The following is a 26,357-nucleotide window of genomic DNA, read 5'->3' as shown; positions in this document are numbered from 1 at the left end:
ATGGCCAGGAAACTCCCCAGACCTTAATCCCATTGAGAACTTGTGGTCAATCCTCAAGAGGCGGGTGGACAAACAAAAACCCACAAATTCTGACAAACTCCAAGCATTGATTATGCAAGAATGGGCTGCCATCAGCCAGGATGTGGTCCAGAAGTTAATTGACAACATGCCAGGGTGGATTGCAGAGGTCTTGAAAAAGAAGGGTCAACACTGCAAATATTGCATCAACTTCATGTAATTGTCAATAAAAGCCTTTGACACTTATGAAATGCTTGTAATTATACTTCAGTATTTCATAATAACATCTGACAATAATATCTAAAGACACTGAAGCAGCAAACTTTGTGGAAATTAATATTTGTGTCATTCTCAAAACTTTTGGCCACGACTGTACACTGTTTAAGTTAGGTAACACAGGACATTCCATTAATGTTACTGTATAAGAACAAAATAAGTACATTTTAACATAATATTCCTGTCACGTCCTGACCAGTAAAAGGTGTCATTTGTCATTGTAGTATGGTCAGGGCGTGGCAGGGGGTGTTGTTTTTGTGTGTTTTGGGGTTGGTTTGTTTCATGGGGATTAGTTCTAGTTTTCATTTTCTATGTTCATTTTCTATGTGTGGCCGAGTATGGTTTCCAATCAGAGGCAGGTGTCTTTCGTTGTCTCTGATTGGAAGCCATACTTAGGCTGCCTGTTTTTTCCTGTGGGTTGTGGGTGGTTGTTTTCCATATAGTCTGTGCACCTTACGGAACTGTCGTTTGTCGTATTGTTTATTTTTTGTTTAAGTGTTCACTCTATTAAAAAGAAGATGAGCATTCAACACGCTGCGCTTTGGTCCCATTTCATCGACCACTGTGACAATTCCATTGATGTTGGAGGACCTCGGGAACATTTCAAGAACATTTAGAAAATTGTATATTTGAGTTTGACCTAATATTACCACAACATTCTCAGCATGTAAATTAAAAAACATGCCCATTATGTTTCTCTCCAGATTTGATGGTAGTTGTCATTAGAGAACTGTATTGTAGGTGATATAGAGATACATGGCATTTTAATTTAATTCATAAGACATTTGAACAGCATTTAGTCACACAAACATATTTTTTACACTTCATATGTTGACAGTCTGCCCATGTGGGGTTTGAACATGCAAGGTTTGGTTCCAACACCAGGTCTTTTATCCTCTGCACATCCTGACCATAGTAATTTGTTCTTTTCTATAGTAGAGTGGTCAGGGCGTGACATGGGGTGTTTTGGGTGGTTGTTCTATGTTTTCTATTTCTATGTTTAAGTTCTAGTTTTTCTATTTCTATGTTGGGATTGTTTGGGTTGATCTCTAATTGGAGACAGCTGATCCTCGTTGCCTCTGATTAGAGATCATATTTAAGTAGGGGGTTTTCGCTTCCTGTTTTGTGGGTTATTATCTTTTGAGTAGTTGTTTTCCCTCTCTGCGTCACGGGTTTGCTGTTTTTTGTGTATTCAAGTATTTTTCGTGTATTGCATTTAGTTTCACAATAAATATAATATGTGGAACTACGAACACGGTGCATTTTGGTCCGATCCTTCAAAAAGCCGTGACAGCACCACCAGGGAACCTTGCTTACATCTGATTTCTTCAGTATATAGCCATGGCAGTATGGTCAATCAGAAATTAATTGTAATGTTGTAAAATCATCCGCACAACTGGACAATTTTTGTGTTTGGTAACATATATTTTGTGATATCCCCACAGTGTTTTCACCAAACTGTTCCCACAACCTAATGAAATATTCTGGGAACCATTAAAGAACAAATCTAATTTGTTCTAAGAACGTTCTTGCAACATCAAGAAAATGTTTTCCACAAACATTCTATAATCATTGCCACGACTGGACAGTTTTTGTGTTGTGAGAACATTTGCCGCGACCTAACGAATGTTCTGGGGACTTTCACAGAATTTTTTGGGGTGTGCTGGGTCGTATTTCTGTGGCCCTGGAGAGAGAGGAGCTGAGTGTCGGTGAGAGACAAAAGCATACTGCTGCGTTACAGAAAACGCCAGAGAGCTTTGTCTGGGTGGATTCTCCTGACCTGATTCTATTTCTTAAACAGAGAGACATCACAGAATGGATTGTCATGCATACACACACACACATACCAGTGGCGGTCGGTGTCATTTAAGATGAGGGAGGACGATCATTTTTTTAATGAGCATGGCCTTATTTCTATTAAAACATCTTGGAAGACTGTCATTCATATTCCATTCACCCAGCTCAATATAACATCGATAGGTTTAGGCTATTACATGATAGTCTAATTTTCCCTATACCCATCATGAGGTTGCTACAACCTAGCCTATGAAGGAAAGTTTAAAACGTTGGTGCACAGGTCGAGAGAATTATGAGTAATCAAGGTGAAAGACAGTGCCACATTCAATACCGCCTTCCACACTCTTGCCTGCATCAAGCTGATCTAGGATGTAATCATTAGTCCAACAGTTGCAAACAAGAGTTTCTATTGGACAAATTCAGGTATGTTTATCCCCATTTTGTTCCGTTTGCGTCCATTTAAGAAACGTTTTTCAACAGAATCGGCGGAATGAATACACTCTTGATTACATGCAAACACAGGTCACTTTCATAGCAGCCACATAAAAACAGCATGATCGCTTTGCTCATTAATTCCTTCTCACAGTCTTGTCCCATCGCTGCAACTCCCATACGTACTCGGGAGAGGCGAAGGTCGAGAGCCATGCGTCCTCCGAAACACGTCCCTGCCAAGCCACACTGCTTCTTGACACACTGCTCGCTTAACCCGGAAGGCAGGAAACACTGTCCTACTGGCGATTGCATCTGCGTGCACTGCGCCTGGCCCGCCACAGGAGTCACTAGTGCGCGATGGGACAAGGACATCCCTGCCTGCCAAACCCTCCCCTTTTTTGTGGTCGGTCACCCTCTCTAAGCACGAGTGGAAGTGCACCATCCCAAAATGCACTGGATGTGTAATACAGCGATCTAGGTGGAGATGGAGAAGGGTCTGGAAATGATTTAGACAACAGATGATGAGGTGTCCTTTGACAGCTCACCTTATGAGAAATCAGGTGTGTGTGGTAAGATGCTTCTGTCTGTCTCTCACAGACAGAAGCCTAGTGGTTAGAGCTTTGGGCCAGTAACCAAAAGCTTGCTGGATCAAGTCCCCGAGCTGACAAGGTAAAAATCTGTCATTCTACCCCTGAACAAGGCATTTAACCCACTGGTGCCAAAACTAATGGCTACAATTTACATCCATCCTGTTGTGGCACTTGTGAATGAATTAAATTCTCTATAGGCTTGACACCATTTCGCTCCACCCTCTCTATGTGTGTGTGTGTCTTTTAGTAGGGTTTGGATAAAGCAGAACTCAACTTTCTCTTGTACATTTGTGGACATAGGAGAATAAAATAATCATTTTTTGCTGTCAAGGTCCATTTGTTCATAGTAGTGCATGGTGAACAGGTTTACCTGTAAGCAAAGCCCCAGTTCCTCAGAGCCCATTCATTCCCAACTGAAATCTCATCTAATGCCGGTTTGGTCTTCAGTCAGTCAGTGGTCTTTGTCTGGCTGATGTTGAGCCAGTTCAGAGGGCAATCCAATTTCAAACCAATTTAGCTCATGTGATTGAGAGAAGCTCAGGCATTTGTCAGTGGGGTCAAATTGTTATAGGCCTGGGATTTAGGATTTGGGGTCAGGATTTGTGGCTTTGAGTGAGTTTGGTGGTGAAGGCAGACATATGGGGTAGCAGGGGGTCAGTAGGCTTTGGGTGAGTGTGATGATAGAGGCAGACACGGGGGTGCAGGGGGGGTCAGTAGGCTTTGGGTGAGTGTGATGATAGAGGCAGACACATGGGGGATCAGGTGGCTTTGGGTGAGTGTGATGATAGAGGCAGACACATGGGGGATCAGGTGGCTTTGGGTGAGTGTGATGATAGAGGCAGACACAGGGGGGTGCAGGGGGGTCAGGTGGCTTTGGGTGAGTGTGATGATAGAGGCAGACACATGGGGGTGCAGGGGGGGGTCAGGTGGCTTTGGGTGAGTGTGATGATAGAGGCAGACACAGGGGGGTGCAGGGGGGTCAGGAGGTGTAACACAGGGGGACTGAGATTTAACCTGATGCCTACAGTGTGATGGATGAAACAGGTGGGCCTGAAGGAGATACAGAAGGATGGAGCGATGGAAAGAGAAAGAGACAGAGAGAGATGGAGAGACATAGAAACGGATGCAGGTGTTCTCTTATTAGACATACCACCAGGGGACCAATCCTTTGTATGTATCCCTATGTGGCTGTTACGTCATATACTGTACAGGCAAATCTCACTCACTTCTTATTTCAAAACTAGAATGAGAATTGGGGCAAAAGAAATAGCTTTATGTAACTTGTATTTTGCTGGCTGAATTCAACCCACTGCAGAAATTGCATCAACTCTGTCTCTCGCATCCTCGAATTAGTATCTTCCTCTGCTGAATTTTTACTCTTTTCTTTTGTTATATTTAAGACCCTCTGATCAGTAATTCCCAGGTAGAAACAGATCTGTGGCTTACTAATCAAGAACAGGGATGGAGGGATGGAGGAAAGGAGGTAGAGAAAAAATGGAGAGAAACTGAGAGAGATAACGAGAGAGAAAGAGACAGAGAGAGAAATAGGAGAGACCGACAGAGAAGGATGGAGAGGGAGAGAGAGCGATGTAGAGAGTGACTCAGGAAGCTGCTGAGTCAGGCTGTTCTGTGTGTCTGCTGTCCATTTGTCTACCAGCATGTCATCCCACCGCCTGCCTCCATTGTAGACCCAGAGGGTAGTTTATGTATTGATTTAACAGGCAACGCTCAAACATTTCTTTTTCCATAAATGAAAGATAGCTCACTTGACTTGATGCATGGAGCCAGATTCAGTTTGTAGCCGTAAGCTGGTCTCCATCAGTAGTCACTGCACAGAGGCCAGGGATAATGAAGGAAAGCAAGAGGGGAAAAGAACACTTCAGCACTAATGCTGTAAATCACCCAACAAATGTTGCACAAGGTTGATGTACTGTAGCCAGCGTCTAAAAGAAGGAGAACAGCATTTCTTTTTGATTATATCATCTTGAATTATAGATGTGTCATGCCCTGACCGTAGAGAGCCTTTTTATTTCTCCATTTGGTTAGGTCAGGGTGTGATTTGGGTGGGCATTCTAGATTATTGTATTTCTATGTTGGCCTGATATGGTTCCCAATCAGAGGCAGCTGTCTTTCGTTGTCTCTGATTGGGGATCATATTTAGGCAGCTTTTCCCACTGGATTTTTGTGGGATCTTGTTTTTGTTAGGTATCTGTGTAGCCTGCAGAACTTTACGTTTGTTTTTTGTATTTTGTTGTTTTGACGGTGTTCATTTTTAATAAAGGAAAAATGTTCGCCTACCACACTGCACCTTGGTCTCATCTTTCAGACGAATGTAACAAGATGATTTAGGGAGGCCCATGTGGGCCCGCCATGGCTGTCTCTATAGAAATTGGATCTAGCTCTCTCTCTTTCTCTCTACCTGATGAAAAATATCAAACATGATTTTCGGGGTACTCTTCTAAAGCGCTCAAACATAAAGTGCTTCAAAGCCTTTTTAAACATCTTTAAGAGTCAGGCGATTCCTGCAGCTTGAGAATAAAACATTTAATTCTTTAGGAGTAGAATTCTGTAGAGTTAAATAAACACTATATGTAGGTAGAGGGACACAACCTGTTTAGCTGATATTTGAAATATATACAGCTAAATGTGCAGTAAGTCTACGTATTGTTGTCAGAGCAACTCAGGAAGCCTGGCAAATTAAGCTTTTGAAAATATGATTTGCTGGAGGCGTTTCTGTAATCCATCCTTGCTCGTTTGTTATCATGACACGTTCAGGTAATAACCACAAGTGTAGAGCTGACTCTGGTCGTTTCTGAGGTCATCTACGGCAAGGAGTTTGTTTATAATCTATTCCATTTTTTGTACCAAAAACTTTGACAACAACTTAAACAAGACAACCACTAATGATTAACTCTTAAACACAATTGCCTAAAATAAAATGAGTGTTCCCAATTATTTTTATTTCAAACTACAAAAACGCCCGTAGTTAATCCACTACCAATTCACTCATGTTCTGTGTAGATCACAGTAGGGGATAGTGCAGTGGTTATAGTCTGTCAGTAACGGCTGGATAAGATTTGTTTATTCCCAATCTATCCCAGGCCTCTGAACACAAGTTAACTCTGATTAATTAAGCACCCAGCACATAGTGACAAACCCCTCCTTTATGACTAAGGTTCCACAGCGTATTGTTGTTCAGTTGCATCATTTCCAATTGAACATTGAGAAGATTCTCTCTCTCTCTCTCTGTCTCTGTCTCTCTGTCTCTCTGTCTCTGTCTCTCTCTCTCTCTCTCTCTCTCTCTCTCTCTCTCTCTCTCTCTCATAAGGAAATGATGTTACAAGCTGATGCAACTTTGTTTCAAACCCAGCAATTCAGTTAATTTACCTCTGTGTAGAGCATCCAACCTCGAAACATGTATAATGTTATGTTCTTAATCTCATACATTTGATTTTTGACTGTATGACGGACTACAAGGTTCTTCTTTGTAATGTTTTTTGATTTTTGATTTATTTTGAAAAAAGCAAGCAGGTGTCTGAAACTTTCTTCTTTACTATCCTGGACTTATAGGAAGGATCCTTACATTGATTTGGGTTAGAGAGTTGATTGCCGTTGAACATGTTGCTATGTACAGGTAACTGCCAAAATATGGGAAACACTTCAGTAAATGAGGGATACAAAGTATCTTGAAAGCAGGTGCTTCCACACAGGTGTGGTTCTGAGTTAATTAAGCAATTAACATCTTGTCTGTCTGTCTGTCTGTCTGTCTGTCTGTCTGTCTGTCTGTCTGTCTGTCTGTCTGTCTGTCTGTCTGTCTGTCTGTCTGTCTGTCTGTCTGTCTGTCTGTCTGTCTGTCTGTCTGTCTGTCTGTCTGTCTGTCTGTCTGTCTCAGTCACCAGATCTCAACCCAATTGAACACTTATGGGATGTTCTGGAGCGGTGCCTGAGACAGCATTTTTCACCACCATCAACAAAACACCAAGTGATGGAATTTCTTGTGGAAGAATGGTGCCGCATCCCTCCAATAGAGTTCCAGACACTTGTAGAATCTATGCCAAAGTGGATTGAAGCTGTTCTGGCAGCTCGTGGTGCCCAACGCCCTATTAATACACTATGTTGGTATTTCCTTTATTTTGGCAGTTACCTGTAGATGGATGATAGTTTTATCCCAGCTAGTCTGTTAGCTGCTTTAATAAGCAGTAGTTGTGTTGTGGAGGCCAAGGCTGATATAGTAGCGTTTCCAGTCGCTATGGTATTGTAGTGTGTACATGAATTCTGAAATGTGCATTGGGGACCAGTGGTAGGCCACGTCACGCAGCAGCTGCCTGGCAGTGTGAGTCTGGGTGGACAGAGCATGGGAGATACGCTCAGTGACAGCCTCAACCCTCCACAGTTCATCACACATTCTCTAACCATCTGTCTCTGTACTAGGCTGACAAATCTCTGATCATTTTTGACTGGTTGACAAAATTGTCATATAGTTTTCTCTCATAAACTGAACATTTTCTCCAGAGTTTTGTTCCGACTCACTCAAAAGAGCGGTTTGATGTTTGACTCTTGTAGCGCAGAACCCAGAACACTCCTGTCAGATGACTTCTTATCCTACATTCTACCTTTAGAAAGCTTTGTAGTGATTATTACAAAGTTCTGTTAATCAGAGAGAAAATACTACATGTTTTAGTGTGTATGGATAGAGATGGAGCCTTTTATCATGTTTTTGATAATCCATTTAATTCATTTTTAAAGAAAGGGGGGAAAGTCATGTGCTGTTTACCATAACTAACAGGGGTGGGTACAGTATGGTGAGATTATGCATATCTAATCAGGCTGTTGGTAAATAAAACACCCACAGTGAAAACAAATGTTGTTACTATCAGACCTTCCAGAGCAAGGGGACATTGTATTTCTAAGTGTGTGGGTTTGTACAGTATTACAAAAACAACTGATGTGGATTGGAAAATAATTAGAATACAGTATCTTCCATTCCTTTACTAACTCACCCCTCTCTCTGCATCCCTTTCTTTCTGTATCTCTCTCCTCCTCTCACCGCTCTCTCCTCATCTCTCTCTCCTCCTCTCACTCTCTCATCTTTCTCTCCTCCGCTCTGCTCTCTCTCCTCCTCTCATCTCTCTCTCTCCTCCTCTCATCTCTCTCTCATCTTTCTCTCCTCCCCTCTGCTCTCTCTCCTCCTCTCATCTCTCTTTCTCCTCCTCTCATCTCTCTCTCTCCTCCTCTCATCTCTCTCTCTCCCCTCTGCTCTCTTATCTCTCTCTCCTCCCCTTTGCACTCTTTCCTCCCCTCTGCACTCTTTCCTCCCCTCGGCACTCTTTCCTCCCCTCTGCACTCTTTCCTCCCCTCTGCACTCTTTCCTCCCCTCGGCACTCTTTCCTCCCCTCTGCACTCTTTCCTCCCCTCTGCACTCTTTCCTCCCCTCTGCACTCTTTCCTCCTCTCTGCTCTCTCTCCTCCTCTCATCTCTATCCTCCTCTCAACTCTCTCTCCTCCTCTCATCTCATGCCTTCCCCTCTGCTCCCCCTTTCATCGTACAGCTCAGAGTGCTGCTTAGTCTAAGAAATAAATCTAGCATAATTGTAGGATTCTGCCTCTGTATTCTGCTTGCTGTTTGTAAGTGTGCCAGACATACATGCGTAGCTACATAGGTTTACTATAATTAGCACAATCACACATAGTTGACTTTGATTTATTTGGCTTGTTTATCAGGCAGATTTCTATCATTTCCACCCTCAACTTCGTGCAATATGTCATTCTAAATGACTACTGTTCATATATCTGCTTGCTTTTTCTGTACTTCTATATTCTCATGTGTTTTTCTCTGTTCTCTGTTTAGCATGAGGCTCAAAGAAAAAAACAAATGCTGTGTTTGTTTGTTATCAAGAGAATTAGGGAGAAAAAAACTAAGTATCAATTAAATTAGTCCTCTATTGAAAGAGAAGAAGAAAAAAGAAGAAAGTGAGCCTGTGGTTCCTCTTTACGCTCTCTTTAACAGCCCCGCCACTAACCTGGTATAAAATAGGCTTTTTCAGAGGCTGTCGCCCAATCCCTTGGCAAGTCTGAGACTGGGACTGGGATGTCATCATTCACACAGCTCTGGGAAGACAGTTCACACCATCCATTTTTCTTCGATCGGATCTGACTGTCGTGTGATGTATTATTTTCCACAGTCCAATGGAGTGGGTAGGAAGGAAGGAAAAGAGTTAGAAGGAATGAGGGAGGGAGGGAGTTTGGGAGCTAGTCAGGTGAGAGAAGAGGTGGTTATTTTATCCGTTGCACCGGACCCTGTGCCTGCTTCCCCCTTGGACAATAACATCCATTTAATTGAGACTGGGGGAGATGGGTGGGGGAGAAGGGGCTTTGTGTGAGATGAGGTGGCTGTCTGCTAATGGGGTGTAAGCCCTCGGGTGGAGTATCACTCCTCCTTTAGAGAGCAGGCTTCAGAGGTTTGGGAGAGAGGGAGGGAGGAAGGGGGAAGAGGGAGAGAGGGAGGGAAAGAGAGAGAGAGGGGGTGTGATGGTGAAGGGGAGAATACTGTAGGCTACATGAAACAGTCTTACAACTATACAGCCACAACTATAGAGTCCTGATACAGCTGGACTAACTGAGCTTGTGTTTGAGCGTTATTAAGGCTTTTGCAGTGGTGATGTGACTAGATATGTGTGAGCTTGGCGGTGCTGTAGTGTTTTGATCAGTGTATTCTACAGTCATTTCCAATAGCAGTGCAGACGTGATGTGTATTGTGTAATGTTTAGTGTGGGTGGGACAGAGCTGACAGCTGGGTATTTGATTACGGTCATATCGTCCTTGATTAGCCTATGTACACTGCTCAAAAAAATAAAGGGAACACTTAAACAACACAATGTAACTCCAAGTCAATCACAAACTGTCCACTTAGGAAGCAACACTGATTGACAATAAATTTCACATGCTGTTGTGCAAATGGAATAGACAACAGGTGGAAATTATAGGCAATTAGCAAGACACCCCCAATAAAGGAGTGGTTCTGCAGGTGGGGACCACAGACCACTTCCAGTTCCTATGCTTCCTGGCTGATGTTTTGGTCACTTTTGAATGCTGGCGGTGCTTTCACTCTAGTGGTAGCATGAGACGGAGTCTACAACCCACACAAGTGGCTCAGGTAGTGCAGCTCATCCAGGATGGCACATCAATGCGAGCTGTGGCAAGAAGATTTGCTGTGTCTGTCAGCGTAGTGTCCAGAGCATGGAGGCGCTACCAGGAGACAGGCCAGTACATCAGGAGACGTGGTGGAGGCGGCCGTAGGAGGGCAACAACCCAGCAGCAGGACCGCTACCTCCGCCTTTGTGCAGAGCAGGAGGAGCACTGCCAGAGCCCTGCAAAATGACCTCCAGCAGGTCACAAATGTGCATGTGTCTGCTCAAACGGTCAGAAACAGACTCCATGAGGGTGGTATGAGGGCCCGATGTCCACAGGTGGGGGTTGTGCTTACAGCCCAACACCGTATAGGACGTTTGGCATTTGCCAGAGAACACCAAGATTGGCAAATTCGCCACTGGCGCCCTGTGCTCTTCACAGATGAAAGCAGGTTCACACTGAGCACATGTGACAGACGTGACAGAGTCTGGAGACGCCGTGGAGAACGTTCTGCTGCCTGCAACATCCTCCAGCATGACCGGTTTGGCGGTGGGTCAGTCATGGTGTGGGGTGGCATTTCTTTGGGGGGCCGCACAGCCCTCCATGTGCTCGCCAGAGGTAGCCTGAATGCCATTAGGTACTGAGATGAGATCCTCAGACCCCTTGTGAGACCATATGCTGGTGCGGTTGGCCCTGGGTTCCTCCTAATGCAAGACAATGATAGACCTCATGTGGCTGGAGTGTGTCAGCAGTTCCTGCAAGAGGAAGGCATTGATACTATGGACTGGCCCGCCCGTTCCCCAGACCTGAATCCAATTGAGCACATCTGGGACATCATGTCTCGCTCCATCCACCAACGCCACGTTGCACCACAGACTGTCCAGGAGTTGGCGTATGCTTTAGTCCAGGTCTGGGAGGAGATCCCTCAGGAGACCATCCGCCACCTCATCAGGAGCATGCCCAGGCGTTGTAGGGAGGTCATACAGGCACGTGGAGGCCACACACACTACTGAGCCTCATTTTGACTTGTTTTAAGGACATTACATCAAAGTTGGATCAGCCTGTAGTGTGGTTTTCCACTTTAATTTTGAGTGTGACTCCAAATCCAGACCTCCATGGGTTGATAAATTGGATCTCCATTGATTATTTTTGTGTGATTTTTGTTGTCAGCACATTCAACAATGTAAAGAAAAAAGTATTTAATAAGATTATTTCATTCATTCAGATCTAGGATGTGTTATTTTAGTGTTCCCTTTATTTTTTTGAGCAGTGTATAATGTGGCGATGCTATTTTATTACTCCTTATGGAGCAATGAGAAATGGCCAAAAAAGTAGGCCAATTTCTTAACGTTTTATCTTAGCAGTGTATATGTGACGATGTGTCTAAGGAAATGTAGCTCTTGATCTATTAAAAACTAAATGTAGTTGATTGAATAAAGACTGCAAGGGAGACAAAAGAGCTGTGTTGAAGAATAATATGGCTCTAAAATAGCAGCTGAAGTTAGCTCTGTACTGTGGCCCATAGCCATCCTCTCCACAGCCTTATGTAACAGCCATTCAATAGGTTTCTATAGCTCTGGCATCAGCATAAAGACATCACATCTCCTGTGGGATGATGGTGCTGTATGCACGCTCAGTCCTTGCTACTGCTGCTGCTTCTACCACCCACACCAACACATATTATGGAAATGTTCAGGATATGCAAATCTCCATCTGGGACTTCTCATAGTTCATTGCAGGGGGAATCCAATACATTATTTCCACATTGGTCTTGATCAGACATTGCCCAAGTTGTGCGGTACCTTCAGCTTCCTGCAGAGGTGGTTTTGTTCCTGACCTTGCATTTAGGCCTGTAAACTCAGAGAAGGTACTGAATAGCAGTCTGGAGTTACATTTCTGTGATTTGCTCAAAGAAGTAAAAAACTGCAATAATGCATCAGCATTAGGGGAGACAGTATGGAGAGCAACTAGACCCACTCACCTGCAGTAGGAGGCCATGAAGAGGCCGTGTTGGTCCTTCACCCATTCCAAAGCACACAGACAGTGGCGTCCAATGGGATTCCAGGCAGCAGGTGGTGGTAAGTGACCCTGACAAGAAGACAGCTGCCTCCAGAGTGGAGCCAGGCCAGGAAAACTGGGACTACAAGGGGGAAGAAGGGGCTGAGTTCTGGAATGCACTCCTCAGGCTGTGTGGATGCAGTCCTAAAGAGGGCCTCTGTCCCTCGGTCAGTGGCTCTGCCCTCCTGCTTTTATGTCCTGTACAGCTGTAGAAAGGATTAGGCAGCCTGTAGGGGAAGGCTCTGAGAGGCCACTCCACATGTCTGACTGGGGTATACATGCACGTACACATGTAGACGCACACACACACACACACACGGGGGTCTGGGTTCGAGAGTGGCTCTGCTCTGTGGGTTGAACTTGACTTTTTGCCCCCTCCACCAACACCAACACCCCCACCTGGTTCTGGCTCTTACTGCCTGCTGAGGGGAGGGACTGACCGGGGGCAAACTGCTGGGAAAACAATGAGGAGAGAGAGAGTTCGCCCCACTTCATTCAGCCAGTGAGAAAGTTGGATGGCTGACTTTAGATTCCCGCTGTGTGTTTTGATTAAAGCGTGTCACCTTACCAGCAGGGCCTTATTTCAGCCACGAATATAGTGGATTCCTTATGACAATGATAGGCAGTTTAGTATTACCCCCGCTGACTTCCCCAGAATGGGATGGTTAGTTTCCCCCTTATGGGGAAGATTATGGGAAACTCCACTCCACTCGGCTCTATGGGAACCCAACCCCTACTGCTAAACTAGGCCTGAAAATACATGTCACAGATTAGCATTCCAATCAGCATTCACCTTCAGCATGTTATTGAACAGGGTAATTACTATGGAACAGGATCTGAGGGAAGAGGAACACCGTAAATCAAATTAATGACCGATTACATTTCGTAACCGTCGACCATCCTATGTTATAACATGTTAACTTCACCAGTTATTATTCAATGAGGACAATAAACATTTGCAGGCGCACCCATTTTCTGAGGTGAATTTTAGGAATTTGCCTGTTGTATCCGTGTCTGGTTTCAAGGGAAACTGAAGAACATTCCCATGTCCTCTTCATAAGTGCCTTCTGAATGTCATGTTCTATCTGGGGTTTGGCTGTCCTCAACATATCAATGAACACTTCCTCCACTTGTCAGGTCATTAATCTCCTCCGCCCTATCCCTCATTTTCTCTCCATCTTGTATTCAGCATGGGCCCTTGGTGTTGGCTTTTGTCAGTCGTTCAGGGGACTGTCTGACACGACACACACAGATGCACACAAACCTCTGTCTCCACTAGGCCACTGTCCCCAAGTAAAGATCAATGAGGAGATATATGTATTATTCAGCACGTTCATTTAGGGGACTGGCGGCATTTGTGTGACCATTTTGGCAGGGTTATAAGGATTGTCCGGAAAATGATGAAGTTACAAGACAAGTACTGAGTACCAGGGAGGAAGAACAACTGATTAAACGAGAGAAAGAGCGAGAGAGAAAGTGTGCTAGAGGGAGAGAGAGATGAGGGATGATGGGCCCGTCCCAGCTGTGTGTGTGTGTGTACGCGTCAGCTACAGAGCCATAAACGAGCCTCACTCAGCCTCTCTCAGGGTAAAGGGATCTTTGTGTAAGTGTGTGTGGGTTAGTATGTGTGTGTGTGTGTGTGTGTGTGTGTGTGATGTGACAGTGTAAAGTTATGTTTTGGAGGTGTGTGTGTGATGTTACAGTGTAAAGTTGTGTTTTTGGAGGTGTGTGTGACAGAGCTAATGGGCGACAGAACATTATGGCACAGCCTTTGCAGACACAGCCGAGGCTCGGCAGACACAGCCGAGGCTCTGCAGACACAGCCGAGGCTCTGCAGACACAGCCGAGGCTCGGCAGACACAGAGAGATGTCAAGGCTGACACTTACTGTGGTCGCCACCTACGCTGTTTCTTCACTGAATGCTGATGTGCCCAGGGTCGAGCTAGCCAGTGTAGGGATGGAACTAAAAGGAAGGTGTGGAGAGAGAGAGAAAGGAAGAGAGGGAGAAGGGGAGAGAGAGACGACAGGGAGAAAGAGAATACCGCCCAGCATAGCTGCTGTGCTTTGGGTCTGTGTCATTCCTTACAGTATGCAAAACAATAACAGTTTACATACAACAGCACCCACACGTCAGTTGACTACCATAACAAACTCATCACGTCTTCATGCTTATCAGTTAGGCTGCAGCAGGTATGCACTCACTTTACCCAGAGTCCTTTATACAGGTGATGCTTTAGATTGTCAAGAGGCTGGGTTGTTTATGTCAAGTGTATGTATGTAATGTATGTAATGTATGTAATGTATGTATGTATGTATGTATGTATGTATGTATGTGTTGAGCTGAATATCAGGAGTGAGTCAAAGAACTACACTTCCCAGAGTGCACCAGCAGTAGCAAACCGGCTGCTTGTCACCTGATCAATCATTTTCACTGATTTGGAGCACCTGTGAAGGCATGGAGGGCGTCAGTCATTCAGAAGAACAAACTTCAGAGGGAAAACTCCAAGTTCACTCACAGGTTCAGTCCAAAGACGCCAATGGTAAAAGGCTTAAATGGTTAATTCATCTTAGATATTTAGAATGTTATTTAAATGTTTCAACTAATTTAAGTTCATTCAAATGTTTAATTAAGATGGTAACTTTTTGTTCTGTCTTTAAAGGTTTACAACCTAATTTACTGGCTAATTTACTGGCTAAATTACTGGACAGACCAATCAACTGAAGGTAAACTAAAAATAAAAAAGATTGAGTTGGAAAATTGAGTTGTCCCTGTGTCCTTTGGATGGTGAACAAGAGGAGGACTTGACAGTATGGTATGTATGTATGTATGTATGTATGTATGTATGTATGTATGTATGTATGTATGTATGTATGTATGTATGTATGTATGTATGTATGTATGTATGTATGTATGTATGTATGTATGTATGTATGTATGTATGTATGTATGTATGTATGTATGTATGTATGTATGTATGTATGTATGTATGTATGTATGTATGTATGTATGTATGTATGTATGTATGTATGTATGTATGTATGTATGTATGTATGTATGTATGTATGTATGTATGTATGTATGTATGTATGTATGTATGTATGTATGTATGTATGTATGTATGTATGTATGTATGTATGTATGTATGTATGTATGTATGTATGTATGTATGTATGTATGTATGTATGTATGTATGTATGTATGTATGTATGTATGTATGTATGTATGTATGTATGTATGTATGTATGTATGTATGTATGTATGTATGTATGTATGTATGTATGTATGTATGTATGTATGTATGTATGTATGTATGTATGTATGTATGCAGAGAGCACTAATGGGCTGGTCTTTATGCTGCTGTTATAACAGCAATAAGAGGTTAGGATGTGTACTTTCACAAGCTCCATGGAAATACTATTGTGATTCTTTCATTGGAGGGAGGACAGGTTTTTTTTATGGCTGCAGCAGCACTTATGCTCAGCGCCTTCCAAACCACCAAATGTATAACTTCCAATTATACAATGAAATGTTATTAGCCTTTAGTGTGTAATCCTTGACTTCCTTGACTTCATTTGAAAAGGTTACCCATGGAGCCTCCACCTGAATGTTACTTTATTACTCAAGTCCCTTGGTTTATTTAGGGCATGTCTGCAGCAGTGCTGTAACTGGTATTACTCTCCAGTACAGGCCTTGGATGTGATATTGGATTTGTTAGGAGTAGGAAACCAATAAAACAGTCTTTATGACTGAGTCCCAGCCCTGACCATCGGGATGTGTGGGGCCGTGTGCTTTTGTGTTAGTGTTTTAGGATGTGTGAGAGTGTGTGTGTGGTTTAACATTTCTGTAGTCTTATACCACAGGGCTGACCACCCTGGGCCGGTGTTTCCTATAGATCTACTTTAGATGCGGAACAGCCACAGTGATAATAATGTCCTCATATAACAGCCTAGGCCTTCTCCACTGTCTATTCATTCTCCTCATGTTCTCCACCAAAATCAGAATGGACCTTTTTGTCTTTACAATTTCACTCTTCAGTGTGACTTCAAATTGATTTTCTCCATCTCCATCTTGTTGTGCTGTTTCAGTGCTCTGCCTAGTTATTCACATATAATTACAATCTATTTAGAAAGCATCTCTGAAAATGTCAGCGCTATTAGAACCCAATTTTCTACTAAGTAACTGTGCTCCAAGCAGCGCGTAGCATGCCACAATGCAGCAGTGGAGAAGGGCCTCTCATGTCTTTCTGTCTCGTCTGTAAGTAAACGATGTGATGATAATGAGGTCATTATAACATGTTTGTATCATCAACAGCCGAACACTTTCCGACACATGCTCGCCGAGAAACACACAATGTAAAGACTTGATTGATGTTGGCCGCATAGGCTTTATTAGTCCCGGGAATTCCTTTACATGGCAAGTGTAAAATGCCATGTGAATAAATCTATTACTGCTTCCCAGTTAATTTGCTGAATGAAACAAGATGGCCACAGAAACACACAAACAACTCTTCTGGTAGTGGAGAAATATGCTGTAACCTGTAGCTCCATACAGTAAATGACTGCTTCTGCTAAGGGGGTATGTATTTTGGTGACTATAATACTGTGGTGAATAGACAGCCTTCCCCACTCCAGCCTTCCCCACTTCATCTTGAAGGAGCTATTCAGCTGCACAATCATTTTTCTTGGAAGATAATGACACAATTCTAAAAAGGTTGCATATGAATTTCTTTCCACAATCACCAGACACACTTGTAAAGGACACTCCCTATTGTGACTGTGAGTGCTTTGAGTGCAATGTAAGAGCTTTCTAAATGATACTGTTTGAGAGTGAAGGCATTGACTGATACTCTATGTATGATAGATATAGAGAACTCATTGAATCTTAACCAAGTTATTCTGTTGTGGTTATTACATCTCTGCTCTAAAGAGAGTATAGAGTAACTTCTCTCAGAACAGCAGGGTTGCTGCTTTTTCATCTAGCTGTCCTTTTTTTTCTTACCTTCATCAAAAAATGAAGGCGACTGTCCCCATTTTCTCCGCCCCAAACTCGCATTACATTTTACATTTAAGTGATTTAGCAGACTCTCTTATCCAGAGCGACTTACAGTAGTGAACGCATACATTTCATCCATTTTTTTCCGTACTGGTCCCCCATGGGAACCGAACCCACAACCCTGGCGTTGCAAACACCATGCTCTACCAACTGAGCCACACGGCTCAGTTGGACAAATTGCATGAACAATTGAATTACATCTTCTGTTAGGCATGGAGATGCTTGCTGTCTTTTTTTCACTCTGTGTCAGAATGGGGAAACGCATCAGGAACGATGCTAATGACACCTGTATTAGTGGTGTGATTCCCTCATGCATGTTATACATTTTTTGTGATCTCCGTGGCTTGAATGCTAATCACTCACGGAACTCGTTCCAACAACGTGTGTGTGTGTGTATGTATGTCTGGGGGGGTAGGAATAGATGTATGAAGGAGGACGTGCAGCAGCTTTATCAAAGCCAGAGACAGTCAGTGTGAGACAGTTAAGGCCTAATGAATGAAGAGACTCCTTGCTCACACACGCTTTTTCAGTTCTGCCCACAAATTTTCTATGGGATTGAGGTCAGGACTTTGTGATGACCATTCCAATACCTTGACCCATTTGTGACCAAGCTTTAACTTCCTGACTGATGTCTTGAGCTGTTGCTTCAATATATCCACATAATTTTCCTGCCTCATGATACCATCTATTTTGTAAAGTGCACCAGTCCCTCCTGCAGCAAAGCACCCCCACAACATGATGCTGCCACCCCCGTGCTTCAGGGTTGGGATGGTGTTCTTCGGCTTGCAAGTCTCCCCCTTTTTCCTCCAAACATAACGATGGTCATTATGGCCAAACAGTTCTATTTTTGTTTCAGCAGACCAGAGGACATTTCTCCAAAAAGTAAGATCTTTGTCCCCATGTGCAGTTGCAAACCGTAGTCCAGCTTTATGGCGGTTTTGGAGCAGTGGCTTTTCATGGCTGAGTGGCCTTTCAGGTTATGTCGATATAGGACTCGTTTTACTGGAGGTAAAAGGTATAGGAGGTATACAATTCTTTTGGCGGATTTCTTTTGATTTTCCCATGATGTGAAGCAAAGAGGCATTGCGTTTGAAGGTAGGCCTTGAAATACATCCACAGGTAAACCTCCAATTGACTGAAATTATGTCAATGAGCCAGCCTATCAGAAGCTTCTAAAGCCATGACATCATTTTCTGGAATTTTCCAAGCTGTTTAAAGGCACAGTCAACTTAGTGTATGTAAACTTCTAGCCCACTGGAATTGTGATACAGTGAATTATAAGTGAAATAATCTGTCTGTAAACAATTGTTGGAAAAATGACTTGTGTCATGCACAAAGTAGATGTCCTAACCGACTTGCCAAAACTATAGTTTGTTAACAAGACATTTGTGGAGTGGTTGAAAAATGAGTTTTAATGACTCCAACCTAAGTGTATGTAAACTTCCGACTTCAACTGTATACCTACTACACTTGTATGTGTCACAGTCACTGTTGACCATTTCTTTGGATAAAATCATCTGATAAAATGTTCTGTGTGTTTCAGACGAGTGCAGTGCTCTGTTCTGGAGGATGTGCTGTCCTGGCAGTCAGCTCCCTGTTGGCCATCATCACCATCTTCTTGCCCAGCGGAGGCTGTGAGAGGAGGATCTGTACACTGGCTGGATACATGCAGATGACTGCGGGTGAGTACAGAACAAACACTTCACAAACAACACACACACTTTCTATTACCTAGACGGTGGATTGATTTGTTTAATCAATGGCTGACATACAAGTTCAAGGTGAATCATAAGAAGGTAGTAGTTACGGTCCCGTGTGGCTCAGTTGGTAGAGCATAGACTTTGCAACGCCAGGGTTGTGGGTTTGATTCCCACGGGGGACCAGTACGGAGAAAAAAATTATGAAATATATACATTCACTACTGTAAGTCACTCTAGATAAGAGTGTCTACTAAAATGTAAATGTAAAATGTTATGAATGAAGTCCCTTGGTCACATCAGTGATTATCTTTTCCTTTTCTCTGCTTGGACCTTCTTTAGTGATCTAGATAGGCTACATGTTCATCATCAGTGTTCTCTATAGGTAAGAGACAGCTCAGTGTACAGATACTTACGAGCTACACACAGATAAAGCTGCCTATCATCTGAAGTGAAGAGGAGCTCACTTTGTTGCCAAGGCACATCACTCACACAAAACCAAAAGGAAGCTGCTGCTCTTCAGGCCTTCAGCGGGCCGTTGCTAGGTTACGGGCTGCGGTGCGGTGGTGGAGTGAAGTGTTATGCTGGCGTAGAGCGGTATGAGGAGGGCACTGGGGAGATTTAGAGGAGGCAGGAAAAAGACAATTACAGACCCTTAATACAGGTCATTGGTTCAGGAGGACGTGTGTTTTATCAAGGCCCTGCTTTCATTCAAACAAAGAAGTAGCCCCATAAACTAAGCATGAGTGTTACTGGTGAGGAGATGCTCAGGGTTTAATGTGATGTACACACGACACCAGCCAAGTAAACTAAGCAGCCCTAGTCGCTGCCCTCCACCCTGGTGCATCGGCCCTCCACTCACTGTGTACAGAGTGTGTGCACGTTTGTCCGTTCATGTGTGTTGGTCTGTAGTTACGTGTTTATCACAGTGTGTGAAGTTAGGATATATGAAGGACACACTACTCTAACTAACAACCCACAACATACAGTAAACTATAACAGAGAGGAGGAGAGTGGAGAAAGGACTGGCTAATAAAGTACTGCTTTTATTTCCTGGATTGAAAACTGTACTATCCTGAAATATGTCCCGTCTGAGAAAAAAATCCCCTCAAACAACAACACACTTTTGCAGACTGGGCTTTTCAGACACTTTCTTTGGAAACATTCCTGGATTTCCTGTCGACAGCCCTTTTGAAAACCTTTGGTCTTTTTTGCCGCACCTTGTAGTTTAGAAATAAACAAGTCTCACAACTCTCACAGTTTTAGCACTCAGTCAGTTCCCCCCTAATTCTCTGACTACACAGAAAAATCTTCAGTGTTCATATCCTGGTGTAAGCAGTTTTTGTGTTGATGTGGTATTACTTTGTCATACTTTGAACTGACTGAATGCCAGTTGGTGTTGGTTCTATATTGTGGAGCTCCGCCCCATAGGGGAGCTCTGCTCCTAGTGGTTTACCGCGCTGCCTAGGCAGCGAACAGCCTGAGAGACAATTAAGCACACACCTGCAGCCAATAGGAGAACAAGTGCACCTATATAAGGGGATGCTTCCCCACAATCAGCCTCCCATTATCTTCAGCGACAGGACTGGACTGAAGAAGCATAGAAGAGAAGAGAGAAAACATGCTGTCAATATCCTGGTCCTTCATGAGCACGTCTTTTCTACCCCCAAAAGCTCTTTTAAGAGCTCAGTGTTGCTGCTCCACTAGGGCGTCTACGGACCCACACGACTTATGTTTCGTGTGTTGGGATTCGCAGCAGGCTAGGGGCGGCCTCACAGATCCCCCTAGCTGCACCCTCCTTTCTTTAAAGGAGAGGAAACAGCGGTGGGCTTTTTTCAGTGTAGATCTAATCTGGAAGACGCCATGTCTGTGCTAGCCTCAGGTTCTGAGACATCATATGACCACGGCGCCTCCGGAGATGACGAGGATGTTGGGAAGTGTCTGGGTTTTTCTCCGGGTAAAAACCCAGTATACTGACTGAGGCTGAAATGCCCCCCCTCCCTAGGGGGAATTTCACATCTTTGGGCGAGGAAGAGAGTTCTTAGCAGCCCCCTCCTACGCAATGGCCTCTTTGCGCTTTGACCTTACAGGGCTCAATGAGCGGGCCGCGAGCCATCTAGAGATTACACTGCCCCCCATTCCCCCCAATCCGGTGGTGGGTATGATGGTGGGCGGCCCATACTCTAGAACGAAACGGGCGGCACATTTTGGGAAGCTAGAGGAGGAGAAGAAGCAGCTCGCTAGACACCTGCCGTTGACAGGAGGGTCTAGAGCGGGTTCAAAAGAGCCTCCTCACTCCACCGTCTGTAGTAGACCTGGGTCTACATCCAGATGGAGAGTCCGTCGAGCAGCAGCACCCGGTGCACCAAGAGTGGGCCCCGCCCCTCCAGCAGCACCAGAGATGGCAGAGGCTCCACCGGCGAGAGAGGTTTTCATTTCGTCGCCCTGGCGGCCTAGGGGCAGCCAGAAGAGACGACGGCCATGACGGGATGAGGGGGAGGGGACGGGAGAGAGCGCAGCACTTTGTGTGACAGCGCCCACTGTTCTTCCCCCACCCCTGCATAGGGGAGGGAGGACCAAATGTGTCAGTTATTAATAAAGAATGTGTTCCATCTAACTTTGTCACAAGAGAACCTCTTTTCCATAACAAACTTCAGGTTCAGACCTTTCAGGTTCCTTCTCTCTCTATCTCTCTCTCTTCCTCTCACCACTCTGTGTATAGCACAGCCCACCATGAGTGTGTAGCTGAGCACACACATGAGGATGTTGTGGAAATGACATGAGGGCAGCAAAGCGGACACTCTCGATGAGCCGCCATGCTATACCTCATAAAAACCCTGTACCACACACTCTCAGGAGAAATGTGGTTAAGGGTTTAAAGAGCAGCTTGCATACACAGCCCCATGTTGGGCCGATGACGCAATTGCTGTTGGGGGACGGCACACTAACTCAGGCAGGCGCCTCAGAAAGTGCAGCTCAGACCCGTGCTGCGTTCATGGAGGGCTGGAACCACAAGGTTACGCATATAACCAAAGTGTCGGCACCCCCGTTTCTCACAGAAAGCGCCAATATTTCCTCCCCCTTTCGAGGGGGCCCACCCTGGGCTGTCCCACCACATCAGTGACGAGGGACAGCGGCGACTTGGGCCGTAGAGGAATACAGGTCCTTCCTGCTGTCTGTACCACAGCTGTACCACAGAGAAGGCTGCACCCTCTCCTCCTGGCTAAGCCGGACGCTGGAGAAGGGTTATGCCATCCAATTCCTCCGAACTCCTCCCATTTTCGGGCGTGGTGGAGACAGTGATGAAAATGCCAGAGAAAGTAGCCGCTCTTGTGAAAGAGATTACGGAACTTTTGGTGAAGGAGGCGGTCACAGTAGTTCCCCAAGAGCAAAGGAACAGTGGGCTATATTCACCCTACTTCCTAGTGCCAAAAAAGCGGGGGGCAATGAGGCCAATATTGGATTTACGCACTCTCAACAAGAGCGTAGCCAAGCGGCCCTTTCGAATGCTTACGACAAAACGTCTTCTGGAATGTATCCACAACAAAGACTTGGCACCTCGCACCTTTTCCAAATGCGTGGAGGTGATATTGGAACTGTTGCGTTGTCAAGGGATAAGGCTACTAGCCTACCTAGACGACCTACTGGTTCTCGCCCCATCAGCAGAGCTGGCGATCGCACACATGACACAGACAGTGATTCATCTCACACGTCTGGAGTTCGCTGTGAATTGGGAAAAGAGCGCGCCCTGGCCCAGTCATCGGATTGTCTACCTGGGATTACAGCTAGACACTGTGACTAGGAAGGCTTGAATTTCAGATCCTCAACGGGCTGCCTTGTTGCTAGCCCTACGAAGGTTTTATCCGAATCACACGGTGACGGCACATTCTGTCATGGCACTCTTGGGTCTGCCCACTCCGTGGTTCCGCTGGGACTTCTGCACATGCACAGAACACAGCGATGGTTTGCCCAACTACGACCGGACCCAGTGAGGCACCGTTAAGGCCCTGCCGACCCCCACTCTCGCTGAATAATTTGTCTTCGGGAGGGGGATTGTGGGGAAGCACCTGTACTCCTATTGGCTGCAGGTGTGTGCATAATTTTCTCTCTGGCTGTTCACTGCCTAGGCATCGGGGTAAACCAGTAGGAGCAGAGCTCCCCTACGGGGCTCTGCTCCACGCATAGAACTGGAGTTACAACTCCGGTAACTATCGTTTTTAAGCTGTCGTTAAAAAATACTGTTGTTCAATCAGGGTGTCAAATTGGCCAGTGTTACCTAGTGTTGATTTTTCTGTTTAACTTTCTAGAGTTGATTCAGGTGTTAAATGAACACTCATTGGTGTAAAAGAACCCCAGTGTTTCTGTTAATAACCAGTGTTAAACCAAAACCACGCCCATCATTATCATATTTCCCAGCATGCTCTATTGCAGTTTGATTTTTAGAAGTTTCTTTCTATACCTATGTTTTTGCATTGATTGATTAATTAATCTTGTGCTACTAATTAACATACATTTCTCTTAGCTAATCCAATCTGTTATATGGATTTATTACATCCGTTACTGAAATGGATGTTCCAGTTTAGATGCTTAACGTAGTCTCATATCTTAGTTTTTCTAACCCGGCATTCATTCTGAATGCAGGTTGTGGTTGAATAAAAATTCAAAATATTGGTTATTCCCACTCTGGCTGGATTCCAACAGGAATTACACATCACTTTGCAAGCCAGCATAATGTGATTTACAGGCCTGATTTTTTTCCTGTAAAATATTCATTTCAGATCACTGTATTAGTGTAAAGCTAGGCCCTCAAAATAAGGCCTTATGAATTATGTGTTGTATTGTGTTAAATAATTTAATAACATATTAGCTTAGGATCTCACTTGGTGAAGGCCACTGTCACGTCCTGACCGGTAGAAGGGGTTATTTGTTATTGTAGTTTGGTCAGGACGTGGCAGGGGGTATTTGTTTTATGTGGTTCGGGGTGGTTGGGTGTTTAGTAGGGTGTTTGATTTATTATTCTTGGTTTTGGGCACTGGTCTATGTTAATGTATTTCTATGTTTAGTCTAGTTCTTTGTATTTGTATGTTTAGTTAATTGGGGATTGGACTCTCAATTGGAGGCAGGTGTTTTCTAGTTGCCTCTGATTGAGGGTCCAATATATAGGTATGTGTTTGTTTTAGTGTTTTGTGGGAGATTGTGCTGTGTATAGCTTTGTGCCTTACCGGCCTGTTATTAGTCGTTGTGTTTCTTTTGTGTACGTGTTGTTTTGGTTCACCTTCTTGTCCATTTAATAAAAGAAGATGAGTGCACATTTCCCCGCTGCGTCTTGGTTCACTTTACCCTACAACAACCGTGACAGCCACAGCACTGAAAATGGATGAATGCAACAAACATGTCTCTGTCACTAACAAATACAGTCATGGGTGATAACTCTACAATTCACTCGAAAGGCAAGGCACATTGGGAAATATGCAAACAAGGCTTTTAACTTAGCAGTATGTTCATTTAACACTGAAAATTGTGGTTTCGTATAAGCACAGGACGAGTGTTAAATGTAACACTCTCAGTGTTGATTTAACACGGGATAATTTGCTGTGAAGGTATCAGTGAACACCATAACAGTGTAAATGTAACACTGACCTAGTCTGAAAATTGAATTCTAAAGTGTTCAATACAAGGTATCAGTGAACACCATAACAGTGTACATTTAACACTGACCTAGTGTAAACATCGAATTCTAAAGTGTTATATACAAGGTATTCGTGAACTCTGTAACCGTGTAACTTTAACACTGAGTTAGTGTAACATTTGAATGTCACTGGTGTTGGAAAGTATCGGTGTTAAAAGGTCAACACTTTGAAAAGTGTAAATTCAACACTTTCTGGTGGTTCTCATATAAACACTTCAAAAGTGTGAAATTGAACACCCACAATGTTAAATTAACCGATCAAATTTAGCTGTGTAAGATTAGATGTACTTCTAGTTTGAAATTATGAGAAAATGTTTATTTACTTTTCCCTTCTCATTTATTTAGTGTCAGCTCAACAGCAGTGATTCTTGTTCGTATAGCTTGACATATAGCTTGTATAGCCAGGGAAGTACTATTTACCACAGGCTAATTTGTAGCTATATTAGTTAGGTTAGATTGCAACCTAAACCTATTGACAAAATTGAGAGCTTAGCTCCTATGCTCGAGCAAATGGCCTTTTAAAAGGCCTGCCGCCCACCTCTTTGAACACTTCATACCTCTCCAGCCTCGACATGGGCTGTGTCCACCCAGACTGCAGGTAAGATCGATGCTGATTTGGATTAATAAGACTCAGATCTCTGACAGCGCTTGACAAAGAGCCCAGGCAGTGCTGATGTGGGATCTTAACTTGAGTCACTTTGCTACAGCAGCAACATAATCTTGCAGCAACAGGAAATGTGAATTATTATGTGGATTATAATTAATGGACATTTTTGGTAAGGGAAAATCAAGTATGACATTTCAAAGTGGAAATTACAAACTTCAGAAGCCTTTTTAAACCTCAAATACACTAAAAGTTCAAAAAATGTCTCCATTGCAGGAACGTTTTCCTGTAACAGGGCGATCAATTTAAGATCCCACATCTGTACGCAGCCAGTCTAGGCCAGGCAGCATCTGTCTGTGTAATATATATTGTATAGCTCTCACTGTTAGTGTCTAGTCGGCGTATCACTATACAATACATTGTAACAATGCAGAAGCTTTGGTTTCTTTGTTCAGTTTCCAGGTTGAGTCTCGTCTTGATAAACAGGTTTTTTTGGAGAGCGCACAAAGCCCCCGAACAATTGAGATCAGAAGAGTGTGTGTATGTTTGTTTCCCCAGGCCCTACTGTCTGTGTGTGTGTGTGTGTGTGTGTGAGTGATATCAAAAGGACTGATAACACTAGAGTGGCAACAATGGCTTCATTATGCTATGCATATTATCACTATTTTATAAAGGTGTATTTTCTGTTTTGTTTACCGAGTGTGATGGTGGTGTCGTTTCTGGACTATCATTAAATGTGAAGTCTGTTATTTTATCAAATCAATTCTCTTTGTGTAATTATTATTACGTGATTAAACTAATCATGTAAACATTAATTAACTAGGAAGTCAGGGCACCATGGAATTTTTTTTATAGAGTCTCTATTTCTCGAATCGACTCTTGAGATATGTTCATATCTTATCAAAACAGTCGCTTATTAATGAATTATTATTTGTTACATCATTAGTGCTCATTACTGAATGTCGAAAATCCTTGGACATATGCACAAACCCTAGTTTCCATAATGAATCAGCAAT

General features: G+C 43.7%; 1 protein-coding gene across 1 annotated transcript in view; it reads left to right on the top strand.

The window, feature by feature from the left end:
* The window catches only part of LOC106603516 (transmembrane protein 211-like), a 156,944-nt gene that overhangs the window by 11,630 nt on the left and 118,957 nt on the right, over positions 1 to 26,357 (top strand). The window contains exon 2 of the mRNA XM_014197307.2: positions 18,895 to 19,033. Within this exon, the coding sequence (XP_014052782.1) occupies positions 18,895 to 19,033 (139 nt within the window). The remainder of the gene's footprint in view (positions 1 to 18,894; positions 19,034 to 26,357) is intronic.

The sequence above is a fragment of the Salmo salar genome, chromosome ssa04 (assembly GCF_905237065.1).
Source record: "Salmo salar chromosome ssa04, Ssal_v3.1, whole genome shotgun sequence".
Classification (NCBI taxonomy): Eukaryota; Metazoa; Chordata; class Actinopteri; order Salmoniformes; family Salmonidae; genus Salmo; species Salmo salar.
This window is presented reverse-complemented; position numbering and strand designations above follow the sequence as displayed.